Genomic DNA, 26,028 nt, shown 5'->3' on the forward strand with positions numbered 1-26,028 from the left:
GTGAAGGCCCTGGCAAGAGTGGTGCGCTCCATGAGTTGAGTTTGTGCCCGCTTCTTGTAAATAGTACACACTTTACATTTGTGGATGACAGACCTAATCATGGTTTTAACACGCGGTATCCAGTACTGAGTGCGAATAAAGCGCAGCATCAGCTGGTTTTCTCCATGGAGGGAGATCTTATGTATAAACTCAACTAGTAGTCTGGATAGCCTACAAGTGTACGGCAGGATAATTGGGTGTCGTTCGTTGTAGGGCATATCTTTGGATGCGTCAATCCTACCACCAGTTCTGATTATACCATCAGAATCGATAAATGGGTTTAAGGGTAAAATTTCACTCTTCCCATGAATTGGTTTCCCTGACTTCAAGTTGGCATACTCTGCTTGATAATATTTCCTTTGGCATATAGCTATCAATCGTTGTGACGTAGTTTCTATTTCATCAGTTGCGATTGTATGAGACTGCCTATTGAAGGAAACTCTAGTTTTGGGATGTGTTCTGCGGGCAAATCGAAAAATGTAAGATATAACCCGCAGCGCCCTTGAAAGGTCGGAGAACCTATCAAGGATGTTAGGGTTGTTGTTTAATCATGGTTTTAACACGCGGTATCCAGTACTGAGTGCGAATAAAGCGCAGCATCAGCTGGTTTTCTCCATGGAGGGAGATCTTATGTATAAACTCAACTAGGAGTCTGGATAGCCTATAAGTGTACGGCAGGATAATTGGGTGTCGTTCGTTGTAGGGCATATCTTTGGATGCGTCAATCCTACCACCAGTTCTGATTATACCATCAGAATCGATAAATGGGTTTAAGGGTAAAATTTCACTCTTCCCATGAATTGGTTTCCCTGACTTCAAGTTGGCATACTCTGCTTGATAATATTTCCTTTGGCATATAGCTATCAATCGTTGTGACGTAGTTTCTATTTCATCAGGTGCGATTGTATGAGACTGCCTATTGAAGGAAACTCTAGTTTTGGGATGTGTTCTGCGGGCAAATCGAAAAATGTAAGATATAACCCGCAGCGCCCTTGAAAGGTCGGAGAACCTATCAAGGATGTTAGGGTTGTTGTTTACTGACGCTGCATGAACCTTTATCCGCTTTTCCTCAATTGACGTGTTGTATTCGGTGTCTTGTGCTGGCCAGTGGGAATTGTCTTCTTGCAGCCAAGAAGGTCCCTGCCACCACAACGAATTGTTGACCAAATCTGACGCTAGTAGTCCTCTGCTCCCTAAGTCCGCTGGGTTAGATTCCGAGTCAACGTGAAGCCAGTCCTTATTACCGACCATATCAAGGATCTTGGTGATTCGATGTGCGACGAAGGTTGACCAAGTACAGGGCGGCTTGCGTATCCATGCGAGTACGATGGTTGAATCCGTCCAGAGGTGAACTTTTACTGGTTCCAAATGAATATTTCGGAATATTGATTCCACCATTTCTGCGAGAAGCACGGCGCCGCAGAGTTCTAAACGTGGTAGCGAGATGGTTTTCACTGGAGCTACCCTGGTTTTTGCTAAGAGTAAGTGTATGAAAACCTGATCGTCTCTTTTTACGCGCATATATATCGCTGCAGCATATGCTTTCTCGGAAGCGTCACAGAAACCGTGGATTTCTATTTCGCCTTCCAGGGAAAAATTTACCCACCGCGGTATCCGCATGTTATCTATTTCGCCATAGTGTTGGATGAAGGTTTTCCACCGTTCTAATGTATTTGGTGAGACAGGCTCATCCCATCCGGTGCCTTCTAACCAAATATTCTGCATTAATATTTTCGCCACTATGACCATTGGGGCGAGCCACCCTAATGGGTCGAACAGCTTGGCGATGGCTGACAATATTTCTCGCTTAGTTAGTTTTGCTGGATCCTCCAGTGGTCCTGCTTTAAAATAAAAGAGATCGGAGTGCGCATTCCATCTTATGCCCAATGCCTTCACGGTGCTGGTGTCTTCGAACGCCAGAAAGTCTTCGCTTAGTCGATCAGTTTTCGGGATGTCTTTTAGAACTGCCTCCGAGTTTGATGTCCATTTCCGAAGTGGAAAACCAGCTGACTGTAGTACCTGCCGTATTTCATCCCTTGCCTTAATGGCCGATGCGATGGTGTGTCCTCCCGCTAATACGTCGTCTACATACATGCACTCTCGCAGGATGCTCGATGCTGTTGGATGGGAATGTTCCACATCGTCAGCTAGCTGTAGAAGCGTTCTGATGGCCAGGTATGGAGCGCAGTTAACTCCAAACGTTACAGTCTTTAACTCGTAGAGGCCTATTGGTTCACTAATGTCCTTTCGGAAAACAATCCTCTGAAATTTGGTATGGTTGGCATCCATCCAAATTTGCCTATACATTTTCTCTATATCGCTATTAAAGACATATCGATAGAGTCTCCAACGTAGAATAAGAATTGGGAGATCTGCTTGTAGTATTGGACCAGGGAGGAGAATGTCGTTTAGGCTGGTGCCATTAGCCGTCGGGCTTGAGGCATTGAAAACGACTCGGACTTTCGTCGTTATACTTTCTGCTTTGACAACGGCGTAAGAAAGTAATTATTTCTTTCATCTGCCGCGACGACACTGCTGATTTTTTCCATATGTCCAAGCGCCCCGTATTCTGAGAGTACCCTAAGATATTCTTTCCCTAAGTCCGGATTTTTTATTAACCGGGACTCGTTTCGATAATATTGTGAGAATGCGCGCTTAAGGGATCCTCCTAAACTCAACTCTTCTGAGTAGCCTTGCTTGAATGGGAGGGATACTACATACCTCCCATCTTTGTTTCTTCTTGTTGTTTCTTTATACAGCTGTTCGCAATATGCGTCATCTGCATTAATGCTTTTGCCTTTTGGCAAATTTTCTAACTCCCAGAATGCTTTTAGTTGGTTGTCCAGCGCGACTTCGTTGTAAAACGACACTATGTTCTTTGTTGGATTCGGCGCTTCAATCCGACCGGTTAGTATCCAACCGAACACTGTCTCTTGGGCCAGAAGTGTACTTAGTACATTCTTTTTTAGACCGCTCAGTATAATTTGGGGATATATGTCTCCACCAAGTATGAGGTCTACATCTTCATTGACGTAGAACCTCTTGTCTGCCAAAACTAAGTCTGGGAATGCCTGCATAGTCATTGTTTCGATATGGCAGGATGGCAGATTCCCAGTTAGTTTGGCTAAAATTAGAATAGGAGTAGTCAAGCTAAAGCATGGGTCCACTGGTGAACGTAGCTCGATGGTGGATGCCTCTTTCACTTGAGCAGATACTGCGTTGGTGATGCCTGAGACTTGGGCATGCATTTTCCTTGCCGGCAAATTGATTCTGCGTTTTAGTCGTTCTGTCATGAAAGAGCATTCAGATCCTGAATCAATTAGTGCCCGCACGGAGAAGTCGGTATCATTATAATGAATGTGTACGCGAGCAGTTCCTAATAGCACGCCTGTGCTGGAATTGGCATGACAGGATTTGACATTCTGGTTCGCAGATTGTCGCGCCTGTGCCGAAGTTGTTGGGATATTATCCGCATCTTTGAAAGGATTGCGTACAGCCGTGTGCTGAGATGTATCCGCATGCAGGAGCGTGTGGTGACGAGAGTGGCATTTGGAACAGTTGTAGGAACTGGTGCACTTCGTCACGGTGTGTCCTGGGGATAAGCAATTCAGGCAGCCACTTGTTGATTTTATAAATTTAATCCTTTCTACTGGGGTTAAGTCGCAGAAGCGTGAACAGTTGCGTAATCTGTGTTCAGGGGATTTACACATTTTACAAATTGATTTTATTGTTTGCTTGGATACTTTCGTTTGAAAACAACCAAGTCTTTTCGTAGGGGTTTCCGTTGATTGTCGCGACGCGTTTGGTTTTTGCACTTTCGAAGTGGCATGCCCTGTAAAACCAGACACTGTTTCAAGTGTCTGAAACCGATTAGACAGGAATTTATCCATATCCTCCCACTTGGATATGTCCATTTTATGATCTATACTTTGCTCCCATAGAGCCAACGTGCTCTCTGGTAGCTTGGTTGAGCAGAGATAAGTCAGGATTGCATCCCAATTGGAAGTGTCAATTTTGTGGCATTTGAGGGACGAAATATAATTATTTATATCATTTTGCAGCTTTTTTATTGAACTGCCACACTCACTTTCTACCTTTTTTAAGTTAAATAAAATTTGTAGTTGTGTGTTAACTAAGATACGTTTGTTTTCGTATCTTTCACACAAGTTTTTCCAGGCCATCTCGAAACCTTCATTTGTGAGAGGGCATTTTTTTACGGCAGGAAAGTTGTTGGGTTTTTAGCACCTACAACTTTCCTGCCCGCCGCAAAAAACATGTTTGGACAGGAGAATTTTATGCGATATAAAGGAAAAATTTATATTTTCATTTCGCTGTTTCATCGATACTTCTTAAATATCGTTTTGGTTTTTTTTTTTTTATATATATATAAGTGGAATGACGGTATTCGGCCACTTATTGATTCTGGTTCGTCTTCAGTGTCCCGAACCATGGCTATTGACAAGAGGTGTAGGACACCTTACCTAGATCGCGTCCCAAATAATCGGACTTGTTGCGCTTAAGGATCCGAATTGTGATTCCCGTGGATTGCTTCCAACGTGTTCACGGCCGGAGGAAAATGTTGTACGAGTGGCAACCTTTCTTTGTTCATTCAGAAATGTCATTCATTCATGAGATATGGATACACACTTATTGAATGAATTTTCATCCTGACGAGTACAACGTGGTTTGGTAAGTATATTGATAAATTCTTGTAATATCTTCCTCTTTTACAGCTCTATTAATTTCTTCTTTATTTTTTATTTCGTTTCAGGTATATATTTAACCAATGCCCCCAAAAACCACAACACTATTTCCCCCGACTACCTACAATTAGAGGCCCACGGTTAGTGATAGCATCGAAAGCATATTAAGGAACCCACGTCTTCGTGTCTCTCTATCCCTAAGCTTGTGTTTTCCCGAGCCATATATTATCATCAACCCCCCGGTCTCGTGAGGGTGCGAGTCTACCGGAGGGGAAACCTAAGGCGTACTACGCGATGGCAATGGGGAAAGGGAGCGCGGGACATAAAGACGCGTTCAACCACGCGCCGTGATGCCCCGCTATCCCTAAGCTTGCGTCGCTCCCGAGGCCCTAATTATAATCAACCACCCCGGTCTCGTGATGGTGCGAGTCTACCGGAGGGCGATCCTACATCTTATTTTTCTTTTTTTTCTCACCCCCGGTCTCGTACCGAGTCTGCCGGAGGGGGAATCCTACACCTAGCTACTTGTGGGCAATGGGGAAAGGGAGCTAGAGGCACGAGGACGCATGAGAGCTTATCAAAAGCTCGCAAAACCAAAAGACACAACTCAGTGCTTCATGAAGACACTAACCGCGGGCCCCTTGAAGAAACCATTCCACAAGTCACTCGCTCACCCAGAGCAAAGACACCAGAAAACACCCAAATTCACTCACTCCCCAGAGCGAGGACAACATCAAACCCCAATTCACTCGCTCCCCCAGAGCGAGGACACCAGAAAAGCCTACCGCAGAAGGGGAACCCATCTGCCACAGAAAGCCAAGGCATTCGGCCCATTAAATTTTTAAACAAATTTCAAAAGGTCAACGCAAATTTCACTCGTTCGCCCGAAACGAGGCCATCCAACAATCCTAACGCAGATTCGCTATCTGCTACAGAACCTAAAGACATGCGACCCAATATATTTTTAAATTTTCAAAAGAACATCCAGACCAAGCCGTTGCATACTGTAATTGACGTTTACGGAATTGTTCCGATAGGAATACGATAGAGAAAGCGTGCATACGCCACATCATATAATCGACACTTACACGATTTGGTGTACGTTCCAACAATGGACCTAAAGCATCGAAGAAACTAGGCACTGATAGATTAACAGGTTCACCTTCTGGTACTTGGGTTTCGGAAGGCGATAAAGCGTTTGTGTACTTCAACCATTGCACAGAGGGATAGGTTTCTTGTAACTGGTTTTTGGCGCCGAAATTGTAGAGTTCATTGGTGTTGCGACATTTTTCAGCGGGCCGGAGATGTTGGTCAATGCGTTTTCGAAATCAATCGATTCACGTAGCCCCTTCGCTGCACGTTCCTTATTAGCACAAAATAGTATAGCAATATCCACCTGTGATCCAGATAAGTTTGATTTAACAAATCGTTGGACATACTCAGATGTTGTTTCGGCGGCACCCAATAAAACTTCAAATATCCCCAATGAATTTTTGTTGACAATAAAAAAGGAGGAACACGCTGATTCTATGCGCTTTTCATCCGGGTATCGCAAGGACATACCTTGTTCGATACTGAAATATTATCAAAGTTTGCTGATAAGCCTAAAAATTCACAATGGTTCTCTGCTTATAAATACCATTGGTCCTGCATCATTACCCACAATGCTTGAAGTTACGCCGTGCTCCTCAGATCAATTGGATCCAACAGCCCAATTGAATGTTCTTGAAATTTGTCATGCACTTGGACGTTTACTTGCGAGTAAAGTTGGATATGGCGCATTTACAACTTTACCAGGCTTCCGCGAAATTATTGGCCCTAAAATTGTAGCCGCTCTACGCCGTAAAGATTTGGCAGTGACACATGCTGCAATCGATATGATAAACGCACTCTTGCATTCAGTGAATCATTAACTGTTAATGATCATTGCAACAACAAGTTTTTTCAATTAGAAGGAAAGTTGTCTAAGCGGGGTCGCCCCTCGGCATTGTTTGGCAAGCGCTCCGCGCGTAATTCTGCCATGAAAAACGCTCAAAGAGGACTCATCTGCCTTGCAGATGTAGTTCAGAGTCGGCACAAAAGAAGAGGAGCACGACGCAAATTGACAGAGAAGCTCGGCTTAGAATCCCTTCCGAGGTTATCGCGCCTTATATTATTTGTCTATAATTGCGCAATTCACAAAAGTGTATTCAAGCACAATTTAAGTTTTGGATCGTTTTCATGGTTTCCACTATAAAATTTGACCACATACGGCGAATAGGACACCTTGTGAATTGCCTAAATTATTTCTTAGCAAACGGCTCTTCATACCGAACTGTGATTACTCGAAAGTGCATTTCATTAACATTTCGCTATTAAATAAGAAAACCTTATAAAATGTTCGACTTCATACTCTGGCCCACGGTGTCACTGAACTCCCATTATTTTTAAACTCTAGGCAAGAGGTTTTCCTCAGCCTCTAAAAGGGCCTGCGATTTTTGTGGAGCTGTTGTTCTTGAATTTGTTTGTCCAGATTTTTTAGGATCATGACCCCTAAGAATATTTATGCAACCTCCTCTTCCAGCAAAACCTAACGTTAAATTTAAAATCAAAATATATAGTGAAGCTATACACGATATAACAATTGCTAATGATGTGGCAAAACCTTTTAATATGTTATCAGTATATTCAACAATAACAGCAACAATTAGGCCATCACCAGCTTGTAAAAATATTAAATACCCCATAAATAAGTCATCACCGAAGAAACCATTTTTCAAAATTTGACGTCCATCATTAACGAAACGTGTTAGTACACCGAATGGTATACTCAATAAACTTCATTGTACATTACGCATCCATACCGATATATCGGCACTTTTAAGAATTTTTTTTCAAATATATACCGGCAAAACCGGATCGAAAACAAGCAAAAAGTGCAGCCCATAAACCAAGTAAACGATTTTGTTCACGACCGCTTGGTTGTTCTTTACCACCAACCTTAGTCTTGTCGACCGTTTGTGCTAGTTGTACCATAACTACGCCTGCAATTAGTAGTACTAGCGCACCCCATTGTGTCTGGATGAGACGCCGGCGCAGTATGATTACGGCAAACATAGCTGTGGTGAGTACTTTTAGTTGATAAACGACTTGATAGGTAGCTGCATCCAGATGCAGCAGCAGACACGTAAATTGACTCTATTACAACTTTTAAATATATTTATTTATAAAAGATTTTATCATTCAAAATTCACAATATGAACTAAGGGAAATGCATTGAAGTATTTTATATCAATACACTAAAAGTTGATATAAATTGGAATATTATGCCACAATTGTATGCACCCTATAAAAATTTACTTAAATGCATAATTATTAAAAAAGACTGAAAATAACCGATTTTAAGTGCTTGGAATATAAGATTAACGCAAGCGTCATTATGTAATGCGTAAAAACTAACTAAAAGATCCAAAGAAGTTTTGAATGTGTTTTAAACTAAAGTAAAATACTATAAGTTAAATTCATGTTAATTTTTTATATCTTAACATTACTTCAACTTCCGTGCAAAATTTGAAATTACCTAAAAGGTATGTTACTTTTTCTATTTTAATTATTTTTATTTTTTAGTATATTATTCGAATGTATGCAGTTCGAAATTTTCCATGTTTGCATTTTACGGAAAAATTTAATTTTTTTTTAACAGTACCAAAAAAAGTTCCATTTAGATTTAAATAATGGCAACGTTACTTCAGATGTTACAAGATAGACATCCTATGCCATGTACTTTTTCTACTTTGTTGGGTGTACGGCATTTCTGTCAAAAATGTTTGTATGTATCGTATCGACACAATTATTGTGAAAGTTTATGCGTCTTAAAATCATTTCAGCTTTGAGTAAACATCGACTTTTTTATGGAACAGATTATAATAATCTACTGCAGCATTCCGAGTCTTATTCAGCACTTTGCTAAGGTTTTCGGGAGATAGGCGTCCAGTGAAAACTTGTGTCTTGAAGAATGTCACTGTTTTTTCAATAGTATCAGCTGACACAGCTCTGACCGCCGCAAGGGTATCCTCAATTTTTTTTGGGTAAACCAGGAATATATTGCTCTATAAATTTCGCAGCCACTGGTAGCTTCGACGCCACAAAATCTGCAATCACACCACAGACATTGACGATAGCATTACGCGCCAATTTATAAACATCACACGCTAGTTGTCCTGCAGGTTTCGCATAGGGAGGCACATAATGTTCAGCCAATTTATAGCCTCGTGCCGCAGCACTCATCGATGTATACCACACTTTCTGTACATGTGGCAGAATGCCTGCATTCTTTAGAGCTTTGCCGGTAGCTGACCGTTCAAATATGCCTTTGCCATTTACGTTTGTGTCGTAAATCAAAACTCCGGCAATCAATGCGATCAATACAAAGCTGCCCAGAATCCATGTACCACAACCACAATTCTTTTGTTCGCTCGCAATTTGTTTTTTCGTTTGTTGTGTGGCCTTTTCTTGGACATTCTTTACGACAGCTATCAGCTCATCCAAATACGGGCCTTTTCTCTTTGCTAAATTAAGTTCTTCATTTAGTATTTGGGCGCTTTCTAAAAATGAATGGAATGCCTTCGAAGTTGCCGATTTTATACCATCATTATCAGCCATATTTAAGTGTTGTTCAATTTCATTGAATAATAAAACGGATGATAGCAATTGCCTCTTATAATTCATCTTCCAGACTTTAAAGCTCTCTTCCCCATTTATAAGGCAACAAATACAACCCGCCAATTCACTTCGACTTTTCTTTGCATCTTCGATATTACGAAAAAGCATAAGAAATATATTTGCATGCTTACTGCTACATAGGATAAACTTAATCAGGAAGCCATGTGCACATTTTGTTAAAGTCTCTTTGAATGTTTTTACTGCTGTTGGTTTATCTAAATTGATGATTTGGTGGAGGTAGGTACCTTCAAACACTTTTGCAAACCAGCCTTTTGGCGCTGAACCCGAATATATTAGGGCCATTTTACAAAACGAGATAAGTCACATTTAGGTTGGACATAATGGCCTATGCCAAAATTCTTGGGATGCTTTTCGAAGAGCTGGTTAACCACCTTCTTTACAACAGGTTTCTTGACGGCCAACGGTGCGGGTGCAACCTTCTTGGTAACTGGCTTCTTCTTTGGCCTGAGCTTCTTCGCAACCATTTCGAATTGTTTTCTGAACGCGATATAATTGAAAAACGCAGATTTTATTAGCTGCTCAAAGTTAAGAGCTGCTTTACTCTCTGCTTGTTAAAAAGGTATTGCACGTATTGTTGAAATTTGCCAATTCGCATATGGGCAGCTGTCAGACAAACAGCTGCTCAGTTGGTGCTGCCGGCTGGAATGACGACTGCCCTCTGCATAAGGCAACTGGGGTATTTTACAACTAGGGCGGTTTAGGCAAAGAGGGAACTTTTAGAAACATTATTGGGCTGCGAATGTTTACGCATGGACATACTCTTACGAATGATTATTGAACCTTAATTACCTTTGAAATGTACCCACCAGCAGCAGTTTTTTAGCCAATTTCCTGAGCAATAACGCTATCAGGAAATCGAAGCGGTTTGCAAACTCCAGAGGAGACATTTCAAATGGTTTTGTATTTTACAGGTTAGGAAGGAATATTTGCATACCCAAGAACTTCAAAAAAAAAAAAAAAAACTTTTTTTCGGTACAACCGGTATTTTAACATCTTACTCACTTGCAATTCGGTGGCCAGTTGTGCTTTGAATTATAGCAGGGTGCCGGCGATGATTCGTTGGCCATGGCGTTGGTTTGTGTGCTTTGTTGGTAAGGATTCCATGGGCCCAGCTTCTGGGGTCAAACTCACTCGGAAAGTGTCGAGATTTCTCCCGTCATCTCAAATGTTTGAGGAGCCCTTTCCGCAGGCAGAGCCACCGTTTTTTTTTTTTCGTTTTTCTTTCGGCGAGTTTTCAGCGGGTGCTGCTGGTTTTTGGGCGCATTGGTTAAATATATACCTGAAACGAAATAAAAAATAAAGAAGAAATTAATAGAGCTTTAAAAGAGGAAGATATTACAAGAATTTATCAATATACTTACCAAACCACGTTGTACTCGTCCGGATGAAAATTCATTCAATAAGTGTGTATCCATATCTCATGAATGAATGACATTTCTGAATGAACAAAGAAAGGTTGCCACTCGTACAACATTTTCCTCCGGCCGTGAACACGTTGGAAGCGATCCACGGGAATCACAATTCGGATCCTTAAGCGCAACAAGTCCGATTATTTGGGACGCGATCTAGGTAAGGTGTCCTACACCTCTTGTCAATAGCCATGGTTCGGGACACTCAAGACGAACCAGAATCAATAAGTGGCCGAATACCGTCATTCCACTTATATATATATAAAAAAAAAAACCAAAACGATATTTAAGAAGTATCGATGAAACAGCGAAATGAAAATATAAATTTTTCCTTTATATCGCATAAAATTCTCCTGTCCAAACATGTTTTTTGCGGCGGGCAGGAAAGTTGTTGGTGCTAAAAACCCAACAACACAAATCACAGCGACTTAAAAGAACCCACGCTATGCACTTTCTACCCGGTTCGGTACCAGAATGTGCGAATCGAAAACCGTATATGCTCATTTTTCTGCAGCACTAGTGTGCCCGTGGCCACCCTGCAAAAACGCTATCGTCATTCCACGTCATTTGACTAGTCATTTTACGGTCAGAGGTAAGTTTTCTGACCAAATTTTTGTAGGGCAACTAAAACGCTACCGGGTGACACGACATAAACAAAATAAGGCACTAAAGACCCAGGCACATAACGTGCGGGGAAAGAGGCCATGTTCATAATGCACGCCACATACGAACATTTTTTTTTTTCTTTTTTCGGCGACAGATGTTTCCCCTTATGCGCGCGCTAATAAAATTTCCCAAATCCCCAACAATACAATTAAGGAAGGACCACTCGCCCCTGCACTTTGACAATGACCCGACCCATTGAAACCTATTTCACTCCTTTCAGGAAAATGGGTCGTTTTGCCGCTTTAAAACGTAATGCTACCACGAACGCAGCGCGTTATTCGTCGGAATGCCGAGTGTGTCTTGAGCGACGCCCTATCTGCTTGTGCCCAACCTTTCGGGCGAAAAGGCCAGAAGAGCGCCTCTATGTAACCATTCGCTAAAGCTACTGCGGAAATTGTCTGGCGCCTGATCACCGCTCTAACGCGTGCCCAAGCCAAGGGCGATGCAAACGGTGCGGCGAGAAGCACCACACGATGCTGCACATTGCCTCAATCGACGAAGAGGAGCAGCTATTACGAGAAGCCCGCTCCAAGCCATGGAGCATCCAAGTGGAAGAGGAGCTAGATTCACCCCGAGAGCGGCTAGACGACTCAATCTCGTTATATGCGTCGGACGCTGGAACAGAGACTGGACCTCTTCGTCCACCCCGAAACCGAGATGCCAGCCGAACCGGAGCGGAAACGCGGTCTCTTCGCCCGACCATAACGCCTACAGCCAAATCATTTCGACCACTTCTGCAGCACGAGAGGAAGCGGCTCCAACAAGGGACAGCGACAGCCCAGCGCCATACATATAACGGCCGAGCGGAGACCCGGTCTCTTCGCCGGCAACCCAGGAACCCCCAACGGAGACGACATTCGCGCGACCGCAGAGCGGAGACACGGCCTCTTCGCCTGCACCAACGACATCAGCCACAAGATCGTAGCCACGGAGGCAACACGCTGCAGCTCACCACCGTGTCCACCTTCCGGTCAGGGCTCGTAGCCCAGCATCCAGCGGCCACCGCCACCATGATACCAACGGTAGCGATCACACCCACCGCGGTCGTGAAGATAGAAGCTGGGGGGCGGCTACACCTCGTCCGGGCCTTAATTGACGGATGCTCCCCCACCACCGTGATAGCATATGAGCACGCCCAGGAGCTCCAACTCCCTGCCAGCAACATTGGCGGGCAAGCAGGATTCCTACTACGCATACGAGGAAGACACGGCCAAAATAAACGAATTGCAACCCATGCGGCGGTCGTGTCCAATTTTCGGCGAATGGCCCCCACGACCAGCGTCGACAGCGCCATCGCATCCCCGTACGCACATCTCCGTCTGGCGGATCCACAGTTTTATTCATCCGCCCCGATCCGCCTCGTACTAGGGACAGACGTATATGCCGAAATAATACTACCAGGGATTCTGCCCACCACGTTTGGCCCTTTGCTGGCTCAGAGTACCATCTTCGGTTGGGTACTCTCGGGCACAACCAAGGCCTAACATGAAAATGTTCGGTAACGACCGAAATCCATGAATTTTTACACTTTTTTATTTTTATTGAATTTCTGCTGAACACAGTCGCAAGAGGTGTGCATTGTGATTTCGTACAAGTGAAAAATCTTTCTATCCCTCCATTGCCATACCTACGTGTCAAATCATAGCTGACAGGGAGAACGGCTGTCGCGAAGGGTCAGAGAATGGAAGAAAGGTTTCTTTTTCTTATGTTCGCCGTTATTAAATTGAAGTGCCATGAATTGCACATTTGTTTCAAATCAGCTTTTCCTTTAAATTTGTATACAGAAAATCAGACTACATATTAATACTCACTCGCTGTTCACTATTGTGAACGTTTTATCGAAAATTCGCCACTTGTATGAATTCACAATGGAGGTGTGCGTTTTAAAAGCTTGTATCATTACAATAAGTTATTTTTTATTGAATTTTCTTCATACAAAATTCACAAGCATAGAATTTCCAATGAATTTGTAATAAACGGCAAGAAATATGAACACGTATATCTTCTTACTTCTTTTCGCAATCCCTAGCTCTAGGCAAACCTGGCTCACGCCTTACACCATAACGGGAAAATTGGTGAATGACCGAGGCAGCAGCAACCAAGCTCCCACACTGCGCAAACCATTTTGCGTGCCGCCACGCCGGCGGACTGGCCGGCATTATGTTAAGTTAGATATAATTAATTATAAGTTTTTTATTTTTTTCTCTTCTTCACGGTCGGTGATCCTTGGCGGACTGTGATGTTGCGTACCGCAAGGGGGGCGGCATGTTTAGGCCCAATGCCTAACTTTTATCTGATTGACGGCGCCCCTCCCTAACGTTTTGATAATATTTCCAGCCACCCTCACTCACGCCGCATTTGTGTGAATGCATGCACATGCATGCGTTTCATACGCATGCACGTGTGTGTGCGGGTTGTCAGCACCCATGCACGTATATGTGGGGGTTGTTGTGTGTGTGGCTTTTTTCCCCTCCTTAATACCAGAGGACTTTTTCGCGGCTTAGCGGTTGTCCTCAACGGGATAACCGGCCTCTTTCTCGATCGACCGCCAACCAGCACACATCGCAAGGATCACCATCGTCACTTAAAGCGCCAAGGTAATATTGTATCAACACTGTATATATTCCCATCACTCTAAATTAAAGTATTATTTTATAACGAGGAATTCCTCTTGTGTTTTTATTTATTTCTTTTGAGCGAACCATCCACTCCAAGATCGACCCGTGTGCGCCTACCCACTGCCGGTTCCAGACGCACCCAGGCCGAACACCAAATGTTAATATGCACGCACTATTTGTAATGAATATAATATATTAATTTATTGCAATAGAAATTAGAAAACAAATTACATGTAAGTAATTGAATTAATATTAAAAAAATTTCATATGTAAAAGGAAAAAAATTGTTCTGATTGAACGAATGAGAAAAAAGGGGAGAAACACCCTAATATCATACATTCATTCAACCAAAACAATTTAAATGTCATAGGAACAAGAAGAATATGACAAATCTGATCAACATGTCAGATTCTTCTTTTTCTAAGGAAGGGTGGTATAACCGCACTGCGTTACCCGTCTTTACGCACCAAATACACCCCTGAGTGCAAGTGGCATTGCTGTCAGCTGTTGCACTCAGCAGGACCAATTGATTCAGCAGTAAAAAATGATGGCCGCTGAGCTTGGGTGAAGAACGAACCCTGGCGAGTTTCGTTTGGATATTTGAATTGGTTGGTCGTGAAAAAGTTGCAGAGCAAAGATTAGAAACTTAGAAAACTAAAGTTGAAAGTAAAAAAAAAAAAGTATTTTTATTGTATAATTCAAAAAAACTAAAAACTAATATTGTGAATATAAAGAAAACGCAAAAGACTAAGAGCAGTAGAACTTAAATTATAAATAGAGATTAAAATAACTTAGGTAAAACTAAGGTGTGGAGTTCTAGACCTACGTCAATAAATTTAAATAAACTGTGTATGAAAAATAAACTGAATTAAACTTAATAATTTGGAACTAAAAAGGTAGAGAAGCGTTGTGTGTGTGAGCGGGTGTGCGCATAGGGCTGCATACCCACAAATTAACGTGAGTATCGAAAATTGAAGAAAAAAATGTTTGGCGTTAAAAGGCCAACCTTAAAAGGGTCACAGCGCGGTTATTGCATTTGCATGTTAAATTTCTATCCTTGTATGTATTACGCTTCATTGGAACGAAACTTATTTCCTGCGTGATTACGGCGGTGTTAATATTATGCATAAGAATTTGTTGAGCGCACCTATTTGAAAAACCTCACTGTGGCTCGGCCATTACTATAGGATGATTTACTTTCAAACATGGTTAGTGAAATAGTGATGTGGTTGGCTCATCTCTACAGCAACAATATACCTTTATTCAGATTATCAAAATCTGCGTGTTGGTGTTAGGCGAATGGAATGGAATGGAAACATAAAACTTTGCAATTTTTGTGTGTTGTAAGCAGGCATGCTTAACCAACAAACCGATATCATTTCGTTACGATAATTAACGTTAATAAACGAAACAAAGTCATTTCGTTTCGTTTATTAACGTTAAGAACGTCAAATTAACGAAATGATTTTGTTTCGTTTTCTGCCCTATCAAAACGAAATCAAATCGTTTATGTTGATTATTAATTTCAAACTATGCTGGCAAAGCTGATTGATGGCGGAGTCATTAAAGATGAAAGCATTAGCCAAGCTGATTGCAACATTTCTCATGAATTTTGACAGTAAGAACATTTCTCAGGGTATTTTTCACATTACCACCAACGAATTACACAAAAAAATTACATGGAGTTTGTGTGTGTATGTTCGCTCGGCGTTAGCACCTTACGGCTTCACCATGGCTATAGCATTGCCAGCACAATTCAAACATAAAGTATCAGGTTTTTGTTAACGTTTTTAACGTTAACGAAAGCTTTTCGTTTCGGTTAAAAACGAGATACAATTTATCTTGATAATTTCTTTATCGATAATATTTCAAAGTGTTCCAACGGAAACGGTGGAAATTTTTTGATAAACGATTAGCTTAACGTTAAGGTGCATCCCTGGTTGTAAGAAGATATTGTCTGTGTTGGTTGCATTTTGCGTTCGCCATTTCCTTTTAACAACACCAACTCCATTGAAATGAAAAAAATTTAATCAGCTGATGAGATGAGGCAACCATATAGTCGAGGTATGCTTTCGCTAAAAAAAATCGAGGGATTCTAAAAAAAGATCGATTCTTCATTCGTTGAAAAAAGTGCGATTAAATTGATTAAAAATCGAGTTGAAATACAGCTCTATTTCCTAGGATAAATAAGTTATTGTTTTTTAAGGTTTAAGTTCAAGTCGGATTAAACTAATTTTTGTATTAAACAGAGTAACTCATGTCAAACGTTTTAATATAGCTTAGTCCATAATACATTCGAACCGTGGTTGTTGATTGGAATGAATGGTGGATAGTATTACATATATGAAGATTTGAAATTGATAGCAACTGAATGGCCGAAACATCAAGCGACAGTGGCTTTTGTCTATTGCCTGTAAATGATATAAATACAAATAATGTTCAGATGGTTTTTACTACACCTCCCATCACATTGGATACCAAACAGTTACAAAACATTGGGACTTTTCCAATTGACAGTAGCTCACAGAGTGACAATTCAGAAAATGAGTTTTTGGACAACAACATTGAACTCCGTGGTTATCTAAGCAAGTGGACTAATTATATATACGGCTGGCAACCACGTTATATAGTTTTAAAAAATGGGACTATTTCTTATTACAAGTCAGAATCTGAATCAGATTTTGGTTGCCGTGGTGCCATTAGCCTCAGTAAAGCTCTTGTCAAGGTAAGTTTAGCGGAACTTGGGTAAGCTTGAGGATGACTCCGAAATTTGTCGCACCTATTGGCTGGGGCGAAGCGCGCCTACAACAGCAACAACAACAACAACAACAACTCCGTAATTTTATTTTGGTGGAATCCAGCGTACTATATTAGTTTTATTTTTTGAAATTAAAACGCTTCCCATGGCAGCCGGTTCTATGTACCGGAGCGAATCGGGATTTTTCCCGACCAAGGGCATTTCAGTGTAACCCCATTGGGGCGAAGCACTGCTACAACAACAGCTTTATTTTTTTTTTTTTTGTAACGAAATTGGGGAGTTGTTGTTGTAGCAATGCTGGCCCCACCTAATAGCCGCGACCGATCACAAATTGTCATCAATATCCTCTAACGGGAGTCCAAGGAAACTTGCTGTTTCGACAGGGGTGGACCATAAGGAAAGGGGTGTTAGAGGTGTTGGTTCCACATTACAATTAAAGAGATGGTTGGTGTCATGTGGGGACTCATCGCAAGCGGGGCATACATTTTGTATGTCGGGGTTGATTCTGGATAGGTAAGAGTTTAACCTGTTAAGTATCCAGAACGAAGTTGACCAAGAGTGACGTGCGGTTCCCTGGGGAGTATGCGTTCCTCTTCCGCGAGTTTTGGATACTTTTCTTTAAGTACTGGATTCACCGGGCAATTCCCGGCATAAAGTTCACCAAGGACCTGCTTGTGTTTTTTTAGCTGCATACGGCTGGGTTCTCAGGTGCCGTATTTCCTCAAAATGCTTACGGAGATGACTCCTTAAGCCCCTAGGCGGTGCTGGTTCATCAATGAGATGTCTGTTGGGATGCCCAGGTTTCTGGGTATTCAACAGGAACTGTTTGGTCAGCATCTCATTACTCTCCCTGGTGGGGAGTATTCTCCCCTCATTATGCAGATGGTGTTCTGGTGACATAAGAAGACATCCCCTGGCGATTCTGAGAGCAGTATTTTAGCAGGCCTGTAGTTTCTTCCAGTGTAATTTTTAGGCTTGGCGACCATATGGGTGACGCTTAGCACGTAATCGGCTGGCTAATTGCGGTTTTGATGTTTCGTTTCTAAATTGCACCGATGCCTGCCGACCACCCAGATAATTTGCGGTCCACCTGTTAAGACATGGGGGAAGGGTAGACCGTTCCAGGTCTTGCAGTAACGAGCCATGGTTGACCGTATCAAAAGCTTTTGATAGGTCTAGCGCTACGAGTACTGTTCCGTGGTGGGGGTATTGATTTAAACCGCAATTTATCTGGGTGCTAATGGCATTTAGCGCGGTGGTAGTGCTATGGAGTTTTCTGAAGCAATGATGAGGGGCTAGCTGTAAATTTGCTTGGAAATAAGGGAGCAAAATGGCTTCAAGCGTCCTTGCCACTGGCGATAGGAGAGATATCGGACGATACGACTCACCTATGTTAGCTGGTTTCCCAGGCTTTAGTAGCGGGACCACCTTGGCCATTTTCCATTTCTCGGGTATGACAAAGGTGGAAAGAGACAGGTGGAAAACATGCGCTAAATATTTGAAGCCCTCTTTCCCTAGGCTTTTAAGCATCGGCATGGCTATGCCGTCTGGGCCCACTGCTTTGGATGGTTTAGCGCAACCAATGGCGTCCTCAACCTCTTTAGCGGTGATGGTGATTGGTGACGCGCTGAATTTGTGTTTATGTGAGTGTCTATTCTCTCGGCGGGAATGAAACGTGCCGAGGCGGATTCAATCCCCCAGCGGGTAAGGGGGTCAGAATATACCCGCGGTAGGTATGCCTGTCGTAAGAGGCGACTAAAATACCAGATTCAAGGGGTGTGTAGCGCAACCCTTCAGGTTGCCAGCGCAATATATAGCTTCTCCAAACCCAATTGTCAACCTCACCTATCCGCGGCGAATCCTGTTTCACTAACAGACGAGGCTCTGGCGACCCCAAGCTCCTCATGGAATTTGGGGTGGGGAGGGAGGGATGGCCTGAAGGTTTAATGTGGCCTCATAAATCGTTCCCGAGATGGTCGGGCTAATACCTTAATGGTGCTGTGGTACCGGAGCGTACCGGATCTGTATCCGGCAAAGGACCATCACATCGATAACACTCCCCAAAGCCTTCGGGGAGCAACCTTATCGCTACAACAACAACAACAACAAGGCGGATTCAATGACCTTACGGAAGGCACGCTCCCCTTGGCGGGCATCAGTCGGGATAGGGAGGGCAGCAAAGCGGTTGTCTGTAAAAGATTTATATTCTTCCCACTTTCCTTTTTTGAAGTTTATGAAAGTGCGTTTTTCGGTGACGATGAAGTCGGCGGTACGCTCGAGCGAAATAAGTATGGGCAGGTGGTCGGATGCCAATGTTACCACCGGCTGCCAGTTGACGCAGTTTACGAGTTCTGCGCTCACGATTGAGATATCTGGCGAGCTGTGACAGCTTCCTACCATACGTGTGGGGTGTCTCCGTTTATGGTGCAGAACGTCGTTTCTTCTATTTGATCCGGCAACATCTCAGCCCTACTGTCCGCCCGCAAGTTTGAATACCATAGATCATGATGGGCATTGAAATCGCCTAAGATAATGCGATTGTTGCCAGTGAGTAAGGCCCTAATATTAGGGCGGTATCCACTGGGTCAACAGATGGCAGGAGGGGTGTAGATGTTGATGATTTCTATGTTTGCATCGCCTGACCGGACAGATAGGCCTTGACGTTCTAAGACTTTGTCCCTGCGGTCGATGCCAGGATCAAATATATAATATTGCACAGAGTGGTGTATGATAAACGCGAGGCCGCCTCCATTTCCGCTCTCGTGGTCTTTCCTGTGGACATTATACCCGAAGCAGGTCTGCAATACAGATCTTGCTGTGAGTTTATTCTCTTGAATCGCAGCAATGCGGATGTTGTGCCGCTTCATGAACGACTATCTCCGTAATCTTCCCAGTTAGTCCATTACAGTTTAACTGCAGAATTCTAAAGTGCATAAGGGGAGACGCAGCCCCTCTGGGGTAAGTGACGGGTGACTACGCCTGGGTTGTGGAAGGCCAGGACGCAATTGCTGTTGTGGCCCTGGGACTGGGCGTCCTGGGGCAAGCATTGGGGTACACGGATTATTTGGATTTGCGACCTGGCAACATGGCGCGATGAAACCCGTCGGGGGGTTGCCGTCGCGGAGACCAGAACATCTGGGAAAGTGGCACCACCCAATGCAGCTCCTGCCGGATGTCGCAAACCTATATATTCTGTGCTGGCAGACGGTGCAAACGGAGGTAAAGACTAAGAGTCTAATTCCCTGACCTACACGATTGCTGCCGGAAAAGAGGGGAGAAGACGGCGGCAGGGGCTGATGCTCAGCATTGCTACCAACTCTACTACGAAGGTAGTAGTTATGAGTGGTATCAGCTGTTTGAGTTGTTGGCGCCGCGGGGCGCGAGCAGCAGCGGGTACTAGTTGCGGCTTGCTGAGGAGCGGGGCTGCTGGAAGGTAGTGGGGGGGGGGGGGGGGGGGGAGGTGGGGAGGGGCGCTTAGGCGTAGACTACGGGACGCCCTTGGGCGTGAACAGCAAGGAGCCACAAAAGATTTATAAAAGTTACGTGAACGTCGGGTTTTGGGATCAAGCCCAGAACAACCTGTCCGATGCAACCATCCCTTGCCCGAGACACACTGAACAGAGTATGACCGTCCTTAAAAGATTCTTTTCCGGCAGATGCAGCAAAACCATTTCTCAGGACCGGGGTCGGGAGACGGACCCGGATTGGATTCGAAGCCTTCCCGGAGTAAGAGAGTATGGAGCAGTCCTGCTGCAAGGAGCTGCTGGGAGGATGACAATTTGTGGGAGGGACGCAACAAATTAAATGAGGTCACAATGAAATGACAGTCCTTGGTCGGGAAAAATCCCGAGTCGCTCCGGTACATAGAACCGACTGCCTTGGGGAGTATTTTGTTATTGTTGTTGTTTTTGTTATTTTTGTTGTTATTGTTGTTGTTTTTGTTGTTGTTGTTGTTTTTGTTGTTGTTGTTGTTTTTGTTGTTGTTGTTGTTGTTGTTTATCGATAAAGACACTTCCCGAAGACCTTGGGGAGTGTTATCGATGTTGTGGTCCTTTGCCAGATGTAGATCCGGTACATTCCGGTAACAACACCTTGAAATGGTTGCGCTACACAACCCCTTGAATCAACTTGGTATTTTAGTTGCCTCTTAAGACAGACATACCTGCCGCAAGTATATTCTAACCCCCTGACCCGCTGGGGTACTTTATTAGCTTAGCAAGCTGTGATCTAGTCTTAAATGACAGTGCAATTGCTAATTTTAGTCGGAACAATAAAAATGCCTACCGAAAAACAGCTTCAAAAAACGATTCTTTTAAGAAAAATTTAAAGTCGAACGGAGGACTGCACAGAGACTCCTGTACACAACTTCCATCTGGATACTGCTATAGGTTAAACTCTACACTATTAATCCCGGCATATGCAATATATGCCGTGCTGAAACCAACCGTATTTTGAATTGCATTGTGAAACCAAGGCCTCTAACACACGTGTTATAACATTGCTCGTTTCCTGTGCCGGATTTGTACATACAGGTGGTGTATTAATATATCTACATAAATCGATTAAATTTAAAATTGTATATAATAACAGTATAAACAATAACCTATGGTGTATTGTGATAAAAATACTAGGTGGAGCGATGAAATGGCAAATTGGTTTAGTATACCACTCTCCTAATACAAGTGATACTGAATTCATACAATATATCGGTGAGATACTTGACGAATATTACAGTTAAAGTGAAAATAACATCATAATTGGTGACTTTAACATAAACATAAATACACAGTCAACGTATTCCAACCAACTAACTCATACATTCGCGACAGCATCAATGAACCAGTTAGTTGAATTCGATACAAGAATAACCGAAGCTTCCAGAACAAAAATAGACCTGCTTTTTAGTAACAATGATAAAATAGAAATAAAAGATCTAGAAGAACAACGTATATCCGACCATGAAACGATCTGTTTCAAACTGCCTGTGAAAGAAAAACACAAAATGAGAATTTATGAAAATCGCCGGTGTTGGGATAGATATACAAAAGATAATCTAATAACTCTCCAAAGAAATTACAATTTCGTGGAACATACCAGCTGTGATAGTGGACTTAGAGTACAAACCATTAATAATATTTTATGTGATGTAATGGAAACGCTAACGTACGAGAAAAGAGTGCAAATAAAAATAAAAAATAAATGGTATGATCATGAGCTTACAGAGCTTAACAAATTAAAGTATGAGCTTACCAAGATAGCCAAGAGAACCAACGAATGGGATAATTATAATTATACTAAACGGGAATATAAAAAACTGATCAAAATAAAAAAGAAGCAATATATGGAAAATAAAATTATGGCAAATTGTAATAATCAAAAGAAAATGTGGAAATGTCTTAAAGACGCGGTAAATTTAAACAACGAAACAACCCAAATAAGACGGATTATTATAAATAACATACCAATTGAAGAAGATCAAGAAATCGCAAGTCGTTTAAACCAGTACTTCGTTGGAAGCATAAAAAAAATATGTAATACTATAGAAGCACCGGAAAATGCACCGGAAGATATAAATAGAGAATTAATGAGTCTTAAACCTATAAACGTTGAACAGATTATGCGCATAACAGCTACTTTGAAAAATAAATATGGAGGGAAAAAACTGATAACTGAAGGTGTATGTAAAGATAGTATGGAGTATCTGGGTTTCATGTATACATCCATAATTAATGAAAGCTTTAGAGACTGGATCTTTCCGTCATGTTGGAAAATTGCGACGGTTGTACCAGTTGAAAAAGTGAAAGGCACAGAAAAATCAGAAGAAATACGACCTATTAATACGATGCCCAGCGATGAAAAAATAATAGAGAAAGTCGTCAAAGACCAGCTTATCGAGTATTTAAACAAATATGAAATTATCATAAGTGAACAATCAGGTTTCAGATCCAAACACTCCTGTGAAGCCGCTCTAAACCTGGTTGTAGCAGAATGGAAGGAAGGAATGTCAAACAGGTTAGTGACAGTGTTCCTAGACCTAAAAAGGGCATTTGAGACTATTGACAGGGTAATACTGCTGAGGAAGCTACATAACATAGGAGTACGTAATAAAACCCTGGAGTGGTTTAAAAGCTACCTTACTGGAAGGAAGCAGAAAACCATAATTAGAAATCAAATTTCCTCTGAAATTGATACTGAGATAGGCCTACCACAAGGATCTGTACTTGCAGCAATATTATTCATCATATACATAAATGATATTAAAAACTGTCTGAGCCATTGCAAGATTAGGCTTTTTGCAGATGACTGTTAGCTGTGCATCGGAGAGAGAAGCTACGTCCAAGATGCAAGAGGACTTAGACGCAGTATATAAGTGGTTGTGTCAAAACAGGCTTAAAATAAATATTGACAAAACAAAATTTATGATATTAAATAGGAAATATTCCGTAGAAGAAAATACGTCGCTGAAAATAGCAAATTGTACGATTCATAAAGTAAATGAAATGAAATACCTTGGAATAATAATTTATGAGAAACTAAAGTTTAATTAGCACCTCAAATTCATTCATGTTTCGAACCTGTAACCATGTGAGCAAATATTATAAAGTAATGGTATATAGATCCATTATAGAACCTCACTTCATATATTGCCCTACAATTTTATTCACATTAGCGGATTCGAATATCTCAAAACTCCAGGGGAACAAAATAAAGCAATGCGGTTTATCCTTAAGAAATGTTACGATACGCCAATACATGAAATGCTTGAGAGCCTAAATTGGCTAAGTGTTAAACAACTCATCGTATACTATACTTTAAAATTTATACATAACATTAAAATAGGAAATCAGCCGAAATATCTAAACGAACGACTGATATACAACAACGAGGCTCACGATTACCAAACAAGAAACAGAAACAACTTTCGCCTGCCGGCAGTACGATCGGAGTTCGATAAGAAAAACATATACTACGAAGGACTGAGAGAATACAACGATCTTCCAGTTGAAATAAAACAATACCAAAACATCAATGAACTTAAGAAATTATTGTATAATTATTGCAAAGAACTACCTTTCAGATAATGATCTCATAGATATACAAATAAGTTAGGTCTACAAGACTGTATAAATTAAATAAATAAAAATAAAAAAATAAATAGGTGGTTGATTGTTGACTTGATATCCAGTCCTAGACCTGTCATGATTGTCGCACTGTAGAAATTGACACGATTGCATTCCCCAGCGGGTTTGGGGGTTAGAACATATCCGCGGTAGGTATGCCTGTCGTAAGAGGCGACTAAAATACCAGATTCAAGGGGTTGTGTAGCGCAACCTTTTCAGGTTGCCAGCGCAATATATAGCTTCTCCAAACCCAATTGTCAACCTCACCTTCGAGCCGCGAATCCCGTTTCACCAACAGACGAGGCTCTGGCCACCCCAAGCTCCTCATGGAGAGAGGGATGGTCTGAAGGTTTAATGTGGCCATATAAATCGTTCCCGAGATGGTCGGGCTAGCACCTAAATGGAGCTGTGTTACCGGAGCGTACCGGATCTGTGTCCGGCGAAGGACCATCACATCGATAACACTCCCCAAAACCTTCTGGGGGCAACCTTATCGCTACAACAACAACAACAACACGAGTCCATTCATGAGGCAATCTCAGAAAGAGTACAATAACAATTTTATTGGTTTTCGTGAAACGAAAGAAATGCATGCCTAATAATAACTTGATTTTGGCTACGTCTGCCCCTCCAACTTCAAGGCCTGATAAGAATACGCCTCCCAAAGGTTTAAGGATTAATTTAAGGAGCTTCCCGATAACCCAGGGACCGGTTCCCAAGGCAGTCGGTTCGATTTACCGGAGCGACTCGGGATTTTTCCCTACAAAGGACTGTCATTTTAGTGTAACCCCATTTAATTTGTTGTGTCCTTCCCACAAATTGTCATCCTCCCAGCATCTCCTCCCAGCCGGACTGCGCAATCTTCTCCTGCTCCGGGAAGAATCGAACCCAATCCGGGTCCGACTCCTGCCCCGGTCCTGAGAAATGGTTGCTTCGTTTGCCGGAAAAGAATCTTTTTAGGACGGTCATACTCTTGTCAGTGTGTCACGTGCTAGGGTTGGTTGCATCGGACAGGTTGTTCTGGGCTAGATCCCAAAACCAGACGTCCTCGTAACTTTTATAAATCTTTTGTGGCTCCTTGCTGTTCACGCCAAAGGGCGTCCCGTAGTCTGTGCAATCTCCGTAGTAGAGTGGGTAGCAATACCGAGCATTAGCCCCCGCCCCGTCTTCTTCCCCCTTTTTCCAGCAGCAATCATGTAGGTCAGGGAAACAGATTCTTAGTCCCTACCAACTTTTGCACCGTTTGCCAGCACAGAATGTATATGTTTGCGACATCCGCCTAATGCAGCTCCTGCCTTGGACGGTGCCACTTTCCTAGATGTTCTGGTCTCCGCGACAGAAACCCCCCGACGGGCTTGTTGTTGTTGTAGCAGTGCTTCGCCCCACCTAACAGCCGCGACCGATCACAAATTGGCATCAATATCCTCTAACGGGAGTCCAAGGAAACTTGCTGTTTCAACAGGGGTGGACCATAATGAAAGGGGTGTTAGAGGCGTTGGTCCCACATTACAATTAAAGAGATGGTTGGTGTCATGTGGGGACACATTGCAAGCGGGGCATACATTTTGTATGTCGGGGTTGATTCTGGATAGGTAAGAGTATAACCTGTTACAGTATCCAGAACGAAGTTGAGCAAGAGTGACTCGCGTTTCCTGGGGAGTATGCGTTCCTCTTCCGCAAGTTTTGGGAACTGGATTCACCGGGCAATTGTAAACCAATTGTAAACCTTTGCACTGATATGAATGTTGGAGATCCGAGTTCAACGTTCAGCTCCCGAAAAGATAGCTGATGAAGAAGTGAAATTCAGAAACATATCCTAGTAACCATCGCCGTTTGTATACTTACAATTTTTCTCTAATATCAATAAAAAAATTTAAGTTAAACGGTTTTATCATTTATCATTTATTTAACAATTATTATTAGTACATTAAGACAACGAATCTTTTGAATTTATGTGAATTACAACAATTTATGTGAATTATATGTTTTAAT

General features: G+C 42.4%; 1 protein-coding gene and 2 pseudogenes across 2 annotated transcripts in view; 1 reads left to right on the top strand and 2 right to left on the bottom strand.

Moving 5' to 3' along the window:
* Positions 1-7,168: 7,168 nt before the first annotated feature.
* LOC137254271 (UDP-N-acetylglucosamine transporter pseudogene) lies at positions 7,169-8,091 on the bottom strand (annotated as a pseudogene).
* A 196-nt stretch (positions 8,092-8,287) lies between these two features.
* Positions 8,288-9,781, bottom strand: LOC137233780 (uncharacterized; annotated as a pseudogene).
* A 6,496-nt stretch (positions 9,782-16,277) lies between these two features.
* cert (ceramide transfer protein) overlaps positions 16,278-26,028 on the top strand; it is a 320,155-nt gene continuing 310,404 nt past the window's right edge. The window contains exon 1 of one of the 2 annotated variants that reach the window (XM_067788856.1): positions 16,278-16,882. In XM_067788856.1, coding sequence (XP_067644957.1) covers positions 16,529-16,882 — 354 coding nt within the window. In that variant the 5' untranslated portion in view covers positions 16,278-16,528. The remainder of the gene's footprint in view (positions 16,883-26,028) is intronic. The other variant, XM_067788855.1, reaches the window with a different exon arrangement.

The sequence above is a fragment of the Eurosta solidaginis genome, chromosome 5, assembly GCF_040869045.1.
Source record: "Eurosta solidaginis isolate ZX-2024a chromosome 5, ASM4086904v1, whole genome shotgun sequence".
Taxonomy (NCBI): Eukaryota; Metazoa; Arthropoda; class Insecta; order Diptera; family Tephritidae; genus Eurosta; species Eurosta solidaginis.